At 46.7% G+C, this 16,669-nt stretch overlaps 1 protein-coding gene across 6 annotated transcripts in view; it reads left to right on the top strand.

Annotated features, from left to right (window-relative positions):
• The first annotated feature begins 3,663 nt into the window (after positions 1–3,663).
• DHX30 (DExH-box helicase 30) overlaps positions 3,664–16,669 on the top strand; it is a 46,110-nt gene continuing 33,104 nt past the window's right edge. For 2 of the 6 annotated variants that reach the window (XM_060204791.1, XM_060204785.1), the window contains exons 1-3: positions 3,664–3,779; positions 6,780–6,874; positions 10,480–10,534. In XM_060204791.1, the coding sequence (XP_060060774.1) occupies positions 10,507–10,534 (28 nt within the window). In that variant the 5' untranslated portion in view covers positions 3,664–3,779; positions 6,780–6,874; positions 10,480–10,506. Of the gene's footprint in view, positions 3,780–6,439; positions 6,584–6,762; positions 6,875–9,857; positions 9,891–10,479; positions 10,535–16,669 lie in introns of those variants that run through there. The other 4 variants (XM_060204787.1, XM_060204788.1, XM_060204786.1 and 1 more) reach the window with 4 other exon arrangements.

Genomic DNA, 16,669 nt, shown 5'->3' with positions numbered 1-16,669 from the left:
ATGGAGTTATTTGTTGTCTTGTTGTTGAGTTTGGCAAGCTCTTTATATATGTTGGTTATTAAACTCTGGTCTGATGTATGACATGTAAAGATCTTCTCCCATTCTGTGAGGGGTCTCTTGGTTTGGGTAGTGGTTTCTTTTTCTGTGAAGAAGCTTTTTAATTTGATGTAGTCCCATAGGTTTATACTTGCCTTAGTCTTATTTGTAATTGGATTTGTTTCATTGAAGATGTCTTTGAAATTTATGCGGAAAAGAGTTCTGCCAATATTTTCCTCTAAGTATCTGATAGTTTGTGGTCTAACATCCAAGTCCTTGATCCACTTGGAATTTACTTTTGTATTTGGTGAAATACAGTGGTTCAGTTTCATTTTTCTGCATGTTTCAACCCATTGTTTCTAACACCATTTGTTGAAGAGACTCTGCTTTTCCCATATAATAGTCTGGGCCCCTTTGTCAAAGATTAGATGTCAGTTTCTCTACTTTTAAAGCTCTTCCGAAAGATTGGAAACACAGGAACACTCCCTTCCACCTTCTTTTTTTTTTTTTTTTTTTCAGGATTTAAAAAAATATTTATTTTATTTATTTATTCCCTTTTGTTGCCCTTGTATTTTTTTTTGTTGTTGTTGTTATTGTTGTCGTCATTGTTGGATGGGACAGAGAGAAATGGAGAGAGGAGAGGAAGACAGAGAGGGGGAGAGAAAGATAGACACCTGCAGACCTACTTCACCACCTGTGAAGTGACCCCCCAGCAGGTGGGGAGCCAGAGGCTCGAAGAACTGGGATCCTTCCTTTGGTCTTTGCGCTTTGCGCCACCTGCGCTTAACCGGCTGCACTACAGCCCGACTCCCTCCCTCCCACCTTCTATGAAGCCAGCTATGAAGCTATGAAGCTATGAAGCCCTGATACCAAAAGCAGACAGGGACACACACAAAAAAGGAAAACTACAGACCAAAAGCTCTGATGAACAGAGATGCCAAAATATTAAACAAGATCCTAGCCGGGAGTCGGGCGGTAGCGCAGTGGGTTAAGCGCAGGTAGCGCAAAGCCAAGGACCGGTGTAAGGATCCCGGTTTGAGCCCCCCAGCTCTCCAGCTGCAGGTGATGTTGTTTCACAAGCGGTGAAGCAGGTCTGCAGGTGTCTGTCTTTCTCTCCCCGTCTCTGTCTTCCCTTCAAACTATAACAACAAAACAACAATGGCAACAAAAGGGAATATACATATATGATCCTAGCCAACCTGATATAGCAGTATAGCCAAAAGATTGTCCATCACGACCAAGTGGGATTTCTCCCAGGAATGCAAGGCTGGTTCAGTATACATAAGTCAATCAATGTCATTCACCACATCAATAAAAGTAAAACCAAAAACCACATGATAATCTCAATAGATGCAGAGAAAGCTTTCAACAAAATCCAAAACACTACTGTAGTGAACATGTAACCATAGCAACCATAGTGCACCTGCATAGTGTGATAAGACAGAGACACAGGTATAAGTAGGATAAGAAGTACTCTAATGTCGTGGTCCCGAAGGTGGTGCAGTGATAAAGCTTTGGACTCTCAAGCATGAGGTCCCGAGTTTGATCCCTGGCAGTATGTGTACCAGAGTGATGTCTGGTTCTTTCTCTCTCCTCCTATCTCATACATAAATAAAATCTTAAAAAAAAAAGTACTCTAATGTCAACCCAAACCTGATTGGCCAATGGTGATGTATCCTTAAAACCAGAGGCAAGTTAGTATGTATAGAGGCTCAGAAACCAGCTACTGACCGCGATGCTGCCGGTGGTGCTAGAGACTGAAGCACACGTGGCCAGGCTAAGTAGCTGCTTCCCCAGCTTCCAGAGACCCTCGTTCATCTGGTCGCGCCAGCGGATGAAGGACCTCCAGCTGGACAACACGGGGCTGGTGACCACGTCGTGAGCCTTACCTGGGAACGGCTACTGAGTAAGGAGAGGGATCGGGGTGACTGTGTGTTGTGTGAATTGTGTGACCCTGCTCTGGCATCTAAACAAGCAAAGAATTATTGCTTAACCCCGACACACTCTCCAGAGTGAGTCCTTACTCTTACACTTTGCTCACGACAACTACAAAAAGAAAAAAATGAAAAAAAAAAAAAAAACAGTTCAGCAGTGCTCTGGTAAAACCAAAGCAAACACAAAGATGAGCTCCACCTGGCCACACACAAGGCTACACCCCAAGCAAGTGCCACCCTTTCTCTAACACAGGGATGGGGAAGTTTTTCTGTTGTTTTTTCCCTTGCCAAGTGCCACTCGTACAAACTTTTAACACCATTTGAGGGCCATACAACATTGTCAGTTAAAACATTAGCATTCAGTGGCATCACAGAACTTCGGTGGTGGGTAGGCTATTTCCAGGCGGAAACTGCTAAGAGGCAGAGTGAGGAAGAGAAACCACGGCACCAAGCTTCCTTCAGTGCACTTGGCTTAGGGTTCAAATCTGGGTCCGGAACACACTGCAAAGCGGTGGACCGTCCCAGTGAGTAAGTAAATCTTTTTTTTTTTTCTTTTTCTTTTTCTTATTTCACCAGAGCACTGCTCAGTTCTGACTTCTTGTGATGCAGGGGATTGAACTTGTGACTTCGGAGCCTCAGGCATGACAGTCTGTTTGTATAACCATTATGCTATCTATCCCTGCCCAGTAAGTAAATCTTTTTTTTTTTTTTTTTGTAAGTAAATCTTAACAGAAGCACTTTGAAAGCAGTCTGGGAGGCAGCCCAGTGATAAAGCTTTGAATTCCCAACATGTCATGCGAATACCCCATATTCTAGAGTGCTGCTCTGCTCCTCCTGTAGTAAATAAGCAAATTTTTTCTACACACACACACACACACAATATATATATATATATATATATATATATATATATATATATATATATATATATCATATATAAATGTATACTTTTTTTACTAGAGCCCTGCTCAGCTCTGGCTTATGGTGGTGCAGGCGACTGAACCCGGGCCTTTGGAGCCTCGGGCATGAGAGTCTCTTTGCAGAGCCATATGCTGTGCACCCCACCCTCTTTTTTCTTTTTTAATGTTTTTATTATTGGATAGAGACCGAATTTGAGAGCGGAAAGAAAGACAGGGAGAGAGACAGAGCGAGACACCTGCAGCCCTGCTTCTCCACTCGCGAGACTTCCCCCTCCTGCAGGTGGGGCCCGGGGGCTCGAACCCCGGTCCGGATGCACCGTGATGTGCGAGCGCCTAGCCAGGTGCGCCACCGCCTGGCCCCCAATACATGTTTTTTCATCTTGTATTTACTACTGAGATCATGGAAGAGGAGGGAGAGAGAAGCAGACGCCCCGCTCCACCCCGTGGCACACGTGCAGCCAGCCGGGGATCGAACCCGAGACCGCCATCCAGACAGACAGAAGGACGCGGACGGAGCCCTGCAGGGACCCCCCCCCCCCCAGCCCGTTTCCGGCCGCGAGGGGGCGCAGCGGGCGCGCGAGGCCTCGAGCCCGGGGCTCCCGCAGGGTCTGAGGCCCCGCGCCCGCGACCCCGCCGGAAGTCCCGCCCGGCTCGGCGCCAGCGTCACCCGCGGGTTGGTGGCCGGCGGCGCGCGGCCCGTCGACCGCCCGGAGACGCGCGCGCGGGGGAAGGCGGGGTGGGCGGGGCCGAGGAGCGGCGGGCGGGACTTCCTCCCCGGGACCCGGAAGAGGCCGCGCGCCCGCTGCTGGGAGTTGTAGTCCGCCGTGGCTGGGGGGGGCCGCGGCTCATGCGCGGTGCACCGAGGCTTGTTTCACATCTGTAACAACAGGTGAATTGGGCTTTGTATTTTCCCTCTCCGTGCCCCCTCGAGGAGCTCGGCGGGGCCGGGGGTGGTCGGCGCGAGGAGGGGCTCGGGATCTGCCGTCGGCTCGGCGGGGAGCGGGGCGGAGGAGCGGGCGGGCCCGCGGAGCAGGCCGGGCATCCTAGGCCTCGCGGGGCAGCCGGCCGGGCCGAGCGGGGCAGCCGGGGCCTCGGCCTGCCGTTGCCATGGAGCCGGGCGGAGGCGGGGGCCGGGCGGCCGCCGGGGCGGGCCGGGGTGGCAGGGGCGCGACGGGGCCGCGGGAGCCGCTCGCTGGGCGCCGGGGATGCTCGGCCGCCGAGCCTGGGCCCCGAGCAAGCCCGGGAAAGCCCGCAGACCTTTGTCTGCCTCGCTGGCCGCCGGGGCCGCGCATCCCTCGGGAGGCCTGCTGCAGCCCGCCGCCCCGCCCCGCCCCGCCTGGCCTGGCCCCGCCGCGCTTTGCACCGACCTGTCACTGGGGAAGCCGCGGGGCGCGGTGTTCTTTGTGTGCCGCTGGTGCCCGGGCCCGTCTGCAGGGGAAGACCCAGTGCATGTCAGCTCCTTTGTTTGCAGCGAGCCCGAGGCCCCAGAGTCCTCGGCAACCCCCAGCCCCGGAGCGAGCCGTCTACATGCTGTCTGCCTGGTCCTCAGTGTGACAACACTGAAACACTGATCATCTGATCATCTTCATTGTGTGTGTGGGTTTTTTTTTTTTTTTTGGTTTGGTTTTGTTTTTTGCAAGGCAGGGGTTGGGTTGTCCCACTCCGCAAGCGCTGCAGATGGCCAGTTGCACACTCTCACTTCGGTTTTGGTTGCAACTTAACTGACCAGAGTGAAGCGAGACGTGCTCTCATGGCTTCCCTTGCAGCTTTTTTATTATTATACTTATTATTTTTGGAGATTATCCGTCCCATTGTCATTGCGGGTCTTCAGCCCATCCTGTAGTTAACACGTACGGCTTGGATTCTTGGAGTTCCCAGAAGTGAGAACTTTTTTTTCCTGACATAGTATCCGGACTCTGTGGTAGTGCTCTCTGTTTGTTTACTCAAGGTGGAGGAAAGACGTCCTTTGCTGCAGTTTCTTCTTGTGAGGCCCTGCACCTGCAGAACACATTTCCTCTCTAATGTTTTCTGCAGCCGTGGGCCAAAGTGTATCAGTTGAATCCTTTTCGCACCATTCAATCTTTGAAGATGGCAATAGAAAATGTTATTTCAAAGAATGAACCCGGGATAGCCAGGCAACAGTGTGATGGCCTGGTAACAAGAAAAGTAGTGGAGAGCTTTTGGAGCCCAGTACCTAACTGCAGAGTTCCGTTGTATGGCCTAGTTGTAAAACTCTCTGGAAAAATCTGTTCATGTCCTTCTCTGAAAAAGATAATTCCTACCTCACTGGATAGTTGCATAGATTAAATGGGATAAAGTCTATGGGGAGTACTCTGTAAATTACAAGAGTGGTATTCAAAATATGGCTATTTTCCCAATTTGAGAAAGTTTAAAGTTATCAATAGCTTCCCATTATAGTCATTATGGGAACCAAACTCAAGACTGAAGCAGAGTTTGATCTGGGATTAGGAGAATGCTTTCAGGATAACAAACCCTTCTTTTTAAAACAATTTCTTAAAAATGTTTATTATTTATTGAATAGAAATCAAGAGGGTAGGGGATAATCGAGAGGGATGGGAATAATGGAGAGGGAGAGAGGCAGACACCTGCAGCACTGCTTCACCGCTGGCTAAGCTTTCCCCCTGCAGGTGGGGATGGGAACTCAAACCCAGATCCTTGAGTTTATAATGTGTGCTCAGCCAGGGCTGCCTCCACCTGGCCCCCCCTTTTTTTTTTTTTATTGCCACCAGTTATCCCTAGGGCTTGGTGCCAGCACTAAGAATCCACCCCTCCTGGTGGCCATTAAAAAATTTTTTTTCTTCTAGTTAATTTGACAGGATAGAGAGAAATTGAGAGGGGAGGGGAGGTAGAAAGAAAGACAGACACATGTAGACCTGCTTCACCACTTGTGAAGTGGACCCTTTGCAGGTGGGGAGCAGGAGCTTGAACCCAGGTCTTTGCACTTGGTGATGATATGTGTGCTTAACCAGGTGTGCCACAGCCCAACCCTTCTTCTTTTTGAAAATATTTACTTAGGACAGAGATAGATATTGAGGAGGGTGGGAGAGATAGGAAGAAAGAAAGACACCCACAGCATTATTTCACTGCTTGTGAAGCTTGCCTCCCTGCAGGTAGAGGCCAGGGGCTTGAACCTGGGTCCTATTGCATTGTAACTTGCACACTCTACTGGGTGTGCCACTGTCCATTCCCCAACAAGTCCTTTATCATGACATCCCTTTTATTTTATTTTTAAAAAATATTTATTTATTTCCTTTTGTTGCCCTTGTTTTTCATCATTGTAGTTATTATTGTTGTTATTGATGCCATTGTTGTTGGATAGGACAGAGAGAAACAGAGAGAGGAGGGGAAGACAGAGTGGGGAGAGAAAGTTAGACACCTGCAGACCTGCTTCACTGTCTGTGAAGTGACTCCCCTGCAGGTGGGGAACTGGGGGCTCGAACCGGGATCCTTAGGCTGATCCTTGTGCTTTGCGCCACGTGCGCTTAACCCGCTGCGCTACTGCCCAACTCCCATGACATCCCTTTTTAGGTATCTTATAGGTGCTGATGAAGGACAATTCACAGATGGGGAGATAGCATAAAGGTTATGCAAACAGATTCTCATACCTGAGTCTCTTAAGATCCCAGGTTCAATCAACAGTACCACCATTAACCAAAGCTGAGCTGTGTTCTGGTAAGTAAAAGAAACCAAAAAACAGCTCACAGTAGTTTGTCTAGAGTGGGTCATGGCATGTCTTTGGATCCAAAATGTGTTCACTAATCAAACTTGTCCTTGTTGTTAATGTTAATAAGTGAGTTTCAATGATCCAGAGCGCCTTCCTTTTCCTGCAATGGCCATCACTTTAGTGACCCAGCATTCTGCTTCCCAGGAGGAGGCCCAGCCTCGTGATGAGGAATAGCAAGGAGAGAATTCAGCTTCAGTTCAAAAGCCTGCAGAATCGGAGACCGTCTCTGCTCTTGTAAGGTAAGTTGACTTAGCCACACACACAGAATAGTGGAGGACGTTGTATTTAGCCACACTATATATATATATATATATATTATATTTATTTTCCCTTTTGTTGCCTTTGTTGTTTTTTTTATTGTTGTAGTTATTATTGTTGTTGTTGTCATCGTTGTTGGATAAGACAGAGAGAAATGGAAAGAGGAGGAGAAAACAGAGAAGGGGAGAGAGATAGATAGACACCTGCAGATCTGCTTCACTGCTTGTGAAGTGACTCCCCTGCAGGTGGGGAGCCGGGGGCTCAAACCCAGATCCTTAGTCGGGTCCTTGGGCTTTGCACCATGTGCGCTTAACCCACTGCGCTACCGCCTGACTCCCACTATTTTTTTTTTTTTTTAAATATTTATTTTATTTATTTATTCCCTTTTTGTTGCCCTTGTTGTTTTATTGTTGTAGTTATTATTGTTGTTGTCGTCGTTGTTGCACAGGACAGAGAGAAATGGAGAGAGGAGGGGAAGACAGAGAGGAGGAGAGAAAGACAGACACCTGCAGACCTGCTTCACCGCCTGTGAAGTGACTCCCCTGCAGGTGGGGAGCCGGGGGCTCGAACTGGGATCCTTATGCCGGTCCTTGTGCTTTGCGCCACCTGCGCTTAACCCGCTGCGCTACAGCCCGACTCCCCCCACTATTTTTTTAAAAATATTTATTTTATTTATTTATTCTCTTTTGTTGCCCTTGTTGTTTTATTGTTGTAGTTATTATCGTTGTTGGATAGGACAGAGAGAAATGGAGAGGAGGGGAAGACAGAGAGGAGGAGAGAAAGATAGACACCTGCAGACCTGCTTCACTGCCTGTGAAGCGACTCCCCTGCAGGTGGGGAGCCAGGGTTCGAACCGGGACCCTTATGCCGGTCCTTGTGCTTTGCGCCACCTGCGCTTAACCCACTGCGCTACAGCCCAACTCCCCCACTATTTTTTAAAAATATTTATTGATTCCCTTTTGTTGCCCTTGTTTTATTGTTGTAGTTATTATTGATGTCGTTGTTGGATAGGACAGAGAGAAATGGAGAGGGGGGGGAAGACAGAGGGGGAGAGAAAGACAGACACCTGCAGACCTGCTTCACTTCATGTGAAGCGACTCCCCTGCAGGTGGGGAGCCGGGGGCTTGAACTGGGATCCCTGTGCTGGTCCTTGCGCTTCGTGCCATGTGCGCTTAACCCGCTGCACTACCGCCCGATCCCCAAAGTGTTGTTTCTTAAAAGTCATGACTTGGTGCTGTAGATTTTATAGTATTCTGGCTTTCTCAAATTCTTACTTTTTCTTTTAATTTGACTAGAAGGAGTCTACAGATCGTAACTTCTTAAAGCAAATTGTAGAACTGTTGATACTGTTTTGAAGTTTTCTCTCTGAGCTACCTTATCCTATGGGCTCCGGCATTCCTGGCAGAGGAGGCCATCAGGGCAGACCTGCTAGGGACCTGAGATTCGGCCCCAGGTCAGTTCTCCACCTCCCACCCTCCCACAGTTTGAGAAACAAGAGGAATTACAATCAGGAGCAGCGGTGTAGGACCCACTAGTCTTCAAAGAATGTGTGGCATCTGATTTGCTAAAATGTTGGATAGTTGTTTTTAAACTAAGGCCACATGAAGTTAACTATGTCTAACTCAGGAATACCACATTATTAAAGTCATCTATAAGTCTGAGTTAGAAAAAATGTAACAAAATTATTGAATCAGATAGGTTACTTGCATTTTTTTAAACCCTAGGCATATGCCTCAGTACTAATGAGCAAAATGCAAAAAATTTTTGGCCAGCAGTTGAACTTTAACATAATTTTGCTATTTCATATTCTGTCATGAAAAAATTTTATATATATATTATTTAATTATTTGTTATAAAGGTACAGAGAGTGGTCTGGGAGGTGGTACAGTAGATAAAGCATTGGACTCTCAAGCAGGAGGTCCTGAGTTTGATTCCTGGCAGCACGTGTACCAGAGTGATGTCTGGTTCTTTCTCTCTCTCCTCCTATCTTTCTCATTAATAAATAAAAAATATATTTAAAGGAAAAGAAAAGAAAGGTACAGAGAAGGAGTTGGGCGGTAGTGCAGTGGATTAAGCGCAGGTGGCACAAAGTGCAAGGACTGGTTTGGAGTAAGGATCCCAGTTCGAGTCCCCTGTCCCCCACCGGCAGGGGAGTCGCTTCACAGGCGGTGAAGCAGGACTGCAGGTGTCTGTCTTTCTCTCCCCCTCTCTGTCTTCCCCTCCTCTCTCCATTTCTCTCTGTCCTATCCAACAATAACGACATCAGTAACAACAACAATAATAACTACAACAATAAAACAACAAGAGCAATAAAAGGGGATAAATAAATATTTAAAATAAAAAAAAAAGGTAAAGAGAGAGAATATGAACCAGACATCACTCTGGTACATCACTCTGGAATTGAACTTGGTACCTCATGCATGAGAGTCTAACACTTTACCCACTGCCCCTCCTCCTGGGCCATGCATAAAAAGCTTTTTACTTTGACTATTTAGGTATTCCTGACAATGTCAGCCAAGTCTCATTCCTGGGCACTTGACTAGGTTTTATGAAAATGAAGTCAGTCTAGTTTGTTTGTAACATAGTTGTCAGTCCTATTTCCTGATGCTACATGAGAAAAGGGATCCATGTAGAATTTCATTTCTTCCGGGGAGTCGGGCTGTAGCGCAGTGGGTTAAGCGCAGGTGGCGCAAAGCACAAGGACCGGCATAAGGATCCCAGTTCGAACCCCGGCTCCCCACCTGCAGGGGAGTCGTTTCACAGGCGGTGAAGCAGGTCTGCAGGTGTCTTTCTCTCCTCCTCTCTGTCTTCCCCTCTTCTCTCCATTTCTCTATGTCCTATCCAACAATGACAACAACAATAATAACTACAACAATAAAACAACAAGGGTAACAAAAGGGAATAAATAAATAAAATAAATATTTTTAAAAAATTGAAAAAAAAAAGTATTTCATTTCTTCCTAGAAGTCCCAGGAAAACAGCAAATGTTCTAATAAGGTGAGAATTTACATTTCTAAGGATAAAATAAATCTCCTTCTACTTAGCAGAGCGCTGGGAGTTTAAAACAGAGAGAAGGGGGTCAGCCAGTAGCGCTGTGGGTTAAGTGCACATGATCTGAAGCGCAAGGACCGGTGTAAGGATCCCGGTTCGAGCCCCCGGCTCCCCACCTGCCGGGGAGTCGCTTCATAGGTGGTGAAGCAGGTCTGCAGGTGTCTATCTTTCTCTCCCCCTCTCTGTCTTCCCCTCCTCTCTCCATTTCTCTCTGTCCATCCAACAACAATGACATCAATAACAGCAACAATAATAACCACAACAAAGGTAAAACCACAAGGACAACAAAAGGGAAAATAAATATTTTAAAAACAGAGAGAAAAAGAAGGGGCTTAATTAGAAAGAAACAAGGACGCTTAATTTCTCTCGAGGGTCGATGGTTCCTCTGCCCTTAGGAGTGGGAACAGCAGTGAGGCATGTTCCTGAACACCTGGGTTTTCTTGTCCTCTGGACACTACTCCTGGTGTTATTTAAGGTTCTCTAGAGGTTGTGTGACCAGGACCATTAATCATTTCTTCTTGGCCCTTTTTCCTAGGATTCCGCCTTTCCCTCCTGGCCAGAAATGTTCAGCCTGGATTCATTCAGAAAAGGTAAGAACAGGCTGTGCTTGTTATCTTGTGCATCCTTCTCTTACTCCCTCACTCACTCCTTTACTCTCTCCAGTGGGCAGCTCTGAGAAGTGAAGTGCTCACCATTGAATGACTGAATGATCCTTGGGAATTCCCTCCATCCATCCATCCATCCCTCCCTCTTTCTTTCTTTCTTTCTTTCTTTCTTTCTTTCTTTCTTTCTTTCTTTCTTTCTTTCTTTTCTGCTTAGTCCTTTGAATATATTTGCTATTTGCTATTCCTCCTCTCTCCAAATGTCTATCCCCTTACAGAAAACCTACCTGTCTATCCCCTTACAGAAAACCTACCTGTCTATCCCCTTACAGAAAACCTACCTGTCTATCCCCTTACAGAAAACCTACCTGTTTTTTTTTAAGTTTTACTTTCTTTTTTCATTTTCAAATTTTTTTTTTAATTTAATTTTATTTATTACACGTTAAAGACAGAGTTCCTTTTAATATTTATTTATTGAGGAGCAGAGAGAACCAGAGCATCACAGGGGTGGGGTGGGGTGGTTAAGCACCTTGTTGAGCACACATGTTATGATGCTCAAGGATCTGGATTCAAGCCCCCAGTCCCTATTTTTGGGGGGTAGCTTACAAGTGGTGAAGAAGGTTTACAAGTGTCTCTCTGTCTCTCTTCCTCCCTCTTTCCCTCTTGACTCTAAATTGAAGTTTGTCCTACCAAATAAAGTTAAAAAAGAGAGAGTGAGAACACACCAGAGCATCACTATGCTGAACCCAGAGGCTGAACCCAACACCTCATCTTGAGAGCCCAGTGCTTTATCTGTTGCAGCTCCTCCCCAGCCACATGAAAGAATGAGTTTCACTTGGGGGGTGGGGGGTGGGAAGAGATAGATAAAGAGAAAAAAAAAAATCATCATTTTGGTATATGCAGTGCTGAGAATTGAACTGGAACCCTAGGCATGTAAGTTCAGTGCTTTCCCAGTTGAGCTCTCTCTCCAGCTGCTCTTACTTCGGTTTCCTCATTTTATGGGACAGGACAGAGGAATTGAGAGGGAAGGAGGAGACAAGGAGAGAGGCAGAGACACATACAGCACTGTTTTACTGCTTAGGAAGCTTCCTCCCTCACAGGTGGGGACAGGGGCCTTAAACTCTGCATGGTCCTTGTGCATGGTAATGTGTGCATCCCTACCTATTTTCCTTAATATTTATTTTATTTATTTTGTACAAGATTGAGGTGAGTTATCTACTAGCCTCTGCTTACCTGCTTTTCCTTCTTTGCTTCTCTCTTCTCCCTCCTCTCCCTCCTCCTCTCTTTTTATGATTTATTTATGAGTAGGAGAGAGAGAACCAGAGCATCAGTCCAGCACCTGTAACACCAGGGATCAAACTCATGCTTGAGGGTCCCAAAGTCAATCCACTGTGCCACCTCCTGGGTTTCCTTAACTACTTCTTAGGCCAGTGTCTGTTCCACCTCATTTCTTCCATGACCTTCCTTGATCATGTCAACAAAATGAAGTCTATTCTGACTTTCTTAAACACAATATCTACATTTTGTGCTTAATCTATTCAGGATTAAAAGATATGTCACAGGGAGTCTGGCGCTAGTGCAGCAGGTTAAGCGCACGTGGCGCAAAGCGCAAGGACCAGCGCAAGGATCCCGGTTCAAGCCCCGGGCTCCCCACCTGCAGGGGAGTCACTTCACAGGTGGTGAAGCAGATCTATGGGTGTCTGTCTTTCTCTCCCCCTCTCTGTCTTCCCCTCCTCTCTCCATTTCTCTCTGTCCTATCCAATAACAACATCAATAACAACAACAATAAAAGAACAAGGGCAACAAAAGGGAATTAAAAAAAATGTTAAATCATTGGGGTCAAGTGGTAGCACACTGGGTTAAGCACACGTGGTGCAAAGCACAACGACCAGCATACAGATCCGGGTTTGAGCCCCCGGCTCCTCACCTGCAGGGGCGTCGCTTCACAAGCAGTGAAGCAAGTCTACAGGTGTCTTTCTCTCCTCCTCTCTGACTTCCCTTTCTCTCTCGATTTCTCTCTGTCCTATCTAACAATAACAGCAATAACAACAATAAGAACAAAATGGAAAAAATGGCCTTCAGGATCAGTGGATTCATAGTGCAGGTACTGAGCCCCAGTGATAACCCTGGAGACAAAAAGAAAAAAAAAGTTCCATCACACTTTGTCATGTGTGAGGACCCCGTTTTGAGACCCTGAGCCATACTTGGGAGCACCTAGCAAAGGAGAATATTCACTGTTGCAGCAATGACATCTCCTCCTCTCTTCCCCTTTTTCTCTCTCTCATCCTCTGTCAGAATTGTGCAGGCATGAAATCCCAACAATAACACTGGCAGCAAATGGCAACAACTCCAGTCCAAGTTAGGAGTGAGGAGTTTGCATGAGCACCGACGGAGGGGGCTCTACTCCAGGGCAGCACTAAGGCCGCTGTCACAGGAAGAGATGGAGCTGTTGCCACTTCATGTCCCGGAGAGCTTTGTGTGTCTTAGAAAGGGGCATGGCTTTTCTCCTTTAGAAAATAGAAACTCACCACAACAAGCCTACAACAAGGCGGCAAAAGGGGGGAAGAAAATAGAAATTCGGCGTAAAGATCCCGGTTCGAGCCCCCGGCTCCCCACCTGCAGGGAGTCGCTTCACAAGCGGGTGAAGCAGGTCTGCAGGTGTCTGTCTTTCTCTCCCCCCTCTATCTTCCCCTCCTCCCTCCATTTCTCTCTGTCCTATGCAGCAATGACAACATCAATAACAACAATAACAACAAAATAAAAAAGGCAACAAAAGGGAAAATAAATAAATATATAAGAAAAAAGAATAGAAACTAAAAGACATTGCTAGGATTGAGGCACTGTCATTCACTCATGAACTATAAGGTTCCAGTCTGAATATATTTGACAGAAAATGAGAACTTGGGTGGGGGTAGATAGCAGAACGGTTATGCAAAGAGACTCTCATGCCTGAGGCTCCAAAGTCCCAGGTTTAATCCCCCCGCACCACCATCAGCCAGAGCTGAGCAGTGCTGTGGTTAAAAAAAAAATTACAATAAAACAAAACAAAACAAAACAAAACCCCAGAAAATGAGAACTCTTGTAACTGTCTATGAAAGAGATCCTCCCAACCACATCTCTTAAGGTTATTGCTGGAGGCCTGGGAAACCTTGGCCATATGGTGCCCTGTGTAAGTTTTTGAATGGGGTATACCAGTACTCTGAGCAGCTTCTCCCTTTCCTCCTCCTCCTCCTCCTCCTACTTTTTTCTAATTATCTTTATTTATTTATTGGAGTGAGACAGCCAGAAATCTAGAGGGATGAGGGAGGAAGAGGGGGGCCTGGCGATAGCACAGTGGATTAAGCGCACATGGTGCAAAGCGCAAGGACTAGCATAGGGATCCTGGTTTGAGCCCCCTGGCTTCCCCCCTGCAGGGGAGTCACTTTATAAGCGGCGAAACGGATCTGCAGGTGTCTGTCTTTCTCTCCCCCTCTGTCTTCCCCTCCTCTCTCCATTTCTCTCTGTCTTGTCCAACAACAATAACAAGGATAAATAACAAGGGCAACAAAAGGGAAAAAATAGCCTCCAGGAGCAGTGGATTCGTCATGCAGGCACCAAGCCCCAGCAATAACCCTGGAGGAAAAAAATCAAATAAAAATTAAACGGTTCGAGCCCCCGGCTCCCCACCTGCAGGAAGGGGAGTCGCCTCACAGGCGGTGAAGCAGGTCTGCAGGTGTCTGTCTTTCTCTCCCCCTCTCTGTCTTCCCCTCCTCTCTCCATTTCTCCCTGTCCTATCCAATAATGATGACATCAGTAACAACAATAACTTCAACAATAAAAATAATAAAAATAAAAATTAAAATAAAAAAAAGAGAAACGAGGAGTCTGACAGTAGCGCAGCGGGTTAAGCGCAGGTGGTGCAAAGCGCAGGGGCCGCCGTAGGGATCCCGGTTCAAGTGGTGAGGCAGGTCTGCAGGTGTCTGTCTTTCTCCCCCCACCCTGTCTTCCCCTCCTCTCTCCATTTCTCTGTCCTAGCCAACAAGGACGACATCAATAACAACAATAACTACAACAATAAAAAAGGGCAACAAAGGGAAAATGAATTTTTTTTGAAATGTTAAAAAAGAAATGGAGGGAGGGGAGTCGGGCTGTAGCACAGCGGGTTAAGCGCAGGTGGCGCAAAGCACAAGGACCGGCATAAGGACCCCGGTTCGAACCCTGGCTCTCCACCTGCAGGAGGAGTCGCTTCACAGGCGGTGAAGCAGGTCTGTTTTTCTTTCCTTCTCTGTCTTCCCCATCTCTCTCCATTTCTCTTTGTCCTATCCAACAACAACAACAGCAATAGCAACAACAATAACTACAACAATAAAAAAACAATTAGGGCAACATAGGGAATAAATAAATAAAATAGTTAAAAAAGAGAGAGAGAAATGGAGAGATACAGAGAGACACCTGCAGCCCTGCTTTACCACTTGCAAAGCTTTCCCCCTTGCAAAGCTTTCCCCCTGCAGGTGGGGATCAGGGGCTTGAACCCAGGTCCTTGCACATTGTAACGGGTGTGTGTGCACGCTCAACCAGGTGCAACCACCACCCGGCCCCCTGAGCAGCTTCTTCGTGTCCCCTTAGTTGTCTTCAGTTACTTCATCTGTTTTCATGTTGCATGAAAAAATTAATCCCTGTGATTCTAGTTTTTTGTGGCTATTTTTGTCTGAAAAGAGAAACACTGAATTTGAGATTATGTGGACGGCACATTTCAGACTGAAAGTCAAGTGCACATAATTGCCTTGTTTTTGCCTGCTAATCACTGGCTTTGCTGTCTACCCACTTGTGAAAGTGGGATGAAAATAGATTCTCACGTGGTGGAAATGTCTTAACTAATAGCACTGGCTTTGCAAATTGCTCCTTATCAGCCCTTCCATTATTGAACCCTTGACACGATAGGGAGAAGTTGCGGGTGAGAATCTTGGGGCAGAATAAAATTCCTTTTGTCAGGACCTGGCTGTGGTGCCCCAGACTGAGCCACATGTCACAGTGTGCAAGGACCCAGTCCCCGTCTGCGGGGGGAAGCTGGGAAGCTTCACAAGTGGCCAAGCAGTACTGCAGCTCCCCTCCCTCCCCAGCTCTGGTTTATGGTGATGAGGGGTTTGAACCTGGGTCTTTGGAGTCTCAGACACAAGAGTCTTTGAATAACCATTATGCTGTCTACCCTGGTTCTCCTTCTCTCTCAGTTTCTGTCTCTACTCAATGAATAATAAATAAAATATGTTTTTTAAAAAAGAATTCCTCTGTAGCATTCATGTTTCACTTTCTGGTAGGGAATGATTTAAATTTTTTTTTCTTGCCTCAAGGGTTTTTGCTGGGGCTTGATGCCTACAATATGAATCCACTGCTCCTGTGTCCAGCCATTTTTTCCTTTTTTTTTTTTTTTGACAAGACAGAGAGAAATTAAAGGGGAGGGGAGGGGAGAAGAAGGGGAAGATGAGAGGGAGAGAGATAGACACCTGCAGACCTACTTCACTATTTGTGAAGCAACCTCACTACAAGTAGGGAGCAAGGGGCTCGCACCTGTGTCCTTGCACTTGGTGCTATGTGCGGTTAACCCGGTGCGCCACTGCACAGACCGTGATCTCAACAGTGACCTTTTCGGTGTGCAGTGAACTGGAAGCAAAATAAGCCCACTCACTGAAAGCCCTAGCACTCCAGACCCAGATGCCAGGTTCACTTCATAGTCATTGCCCTGCTTCCCAAGGACGCCGAAGCAGGTTCCCGAATGTTTCTTTGCCTCTGTTTCTCAGGATTTTAGTGCGCTGAGTTGTACCTGCCTCCGACTTGTTCTAAGGGTCAGGTGAATTGATACAGGTAAAGAACTTAGAACAAGGACTGGCACTTGGTAAACTCACAACCCATGTTTCTAATTAAGTAGCTTTAGGACATGATACATTCTGAGTTGGGACTTTGTTTCCCATCCAGGTAAGCACTATAGTCTTGCCAACGGCCATTTTATGCTTGAAGCCTCAGGGAAAGACCATTAATAACAACTAATTCGGGCTTGACTATTTTCCGTCAGACAAACCTATCTCTTCATGCATCCTGACTCTAAGGTAAATGCCTCTCCTGGTCTACTGAATGCTAGTACCACTTGTG

The sequence above is a fragment of the Erinaceus europaeus genome, chromosome 12, assembly GCF_950295315.1.
Source record: "Erinaceus europaeus chromosome 12, mEriEur2.1, whole genome shotgun sequence".
Classification (NCBI taxonomy): domain Eukaryota; kingdom Metazoa; phylum Chordata; class Mammalia; order Eulipotyphla; family Erinaceidae; genus Erinaceus; species Erinaceus europaeus.
Note: the sequence above shows the minus strand (reverse complement) of the source record. Positions and strands in the feature narration are given on the sequence as shown.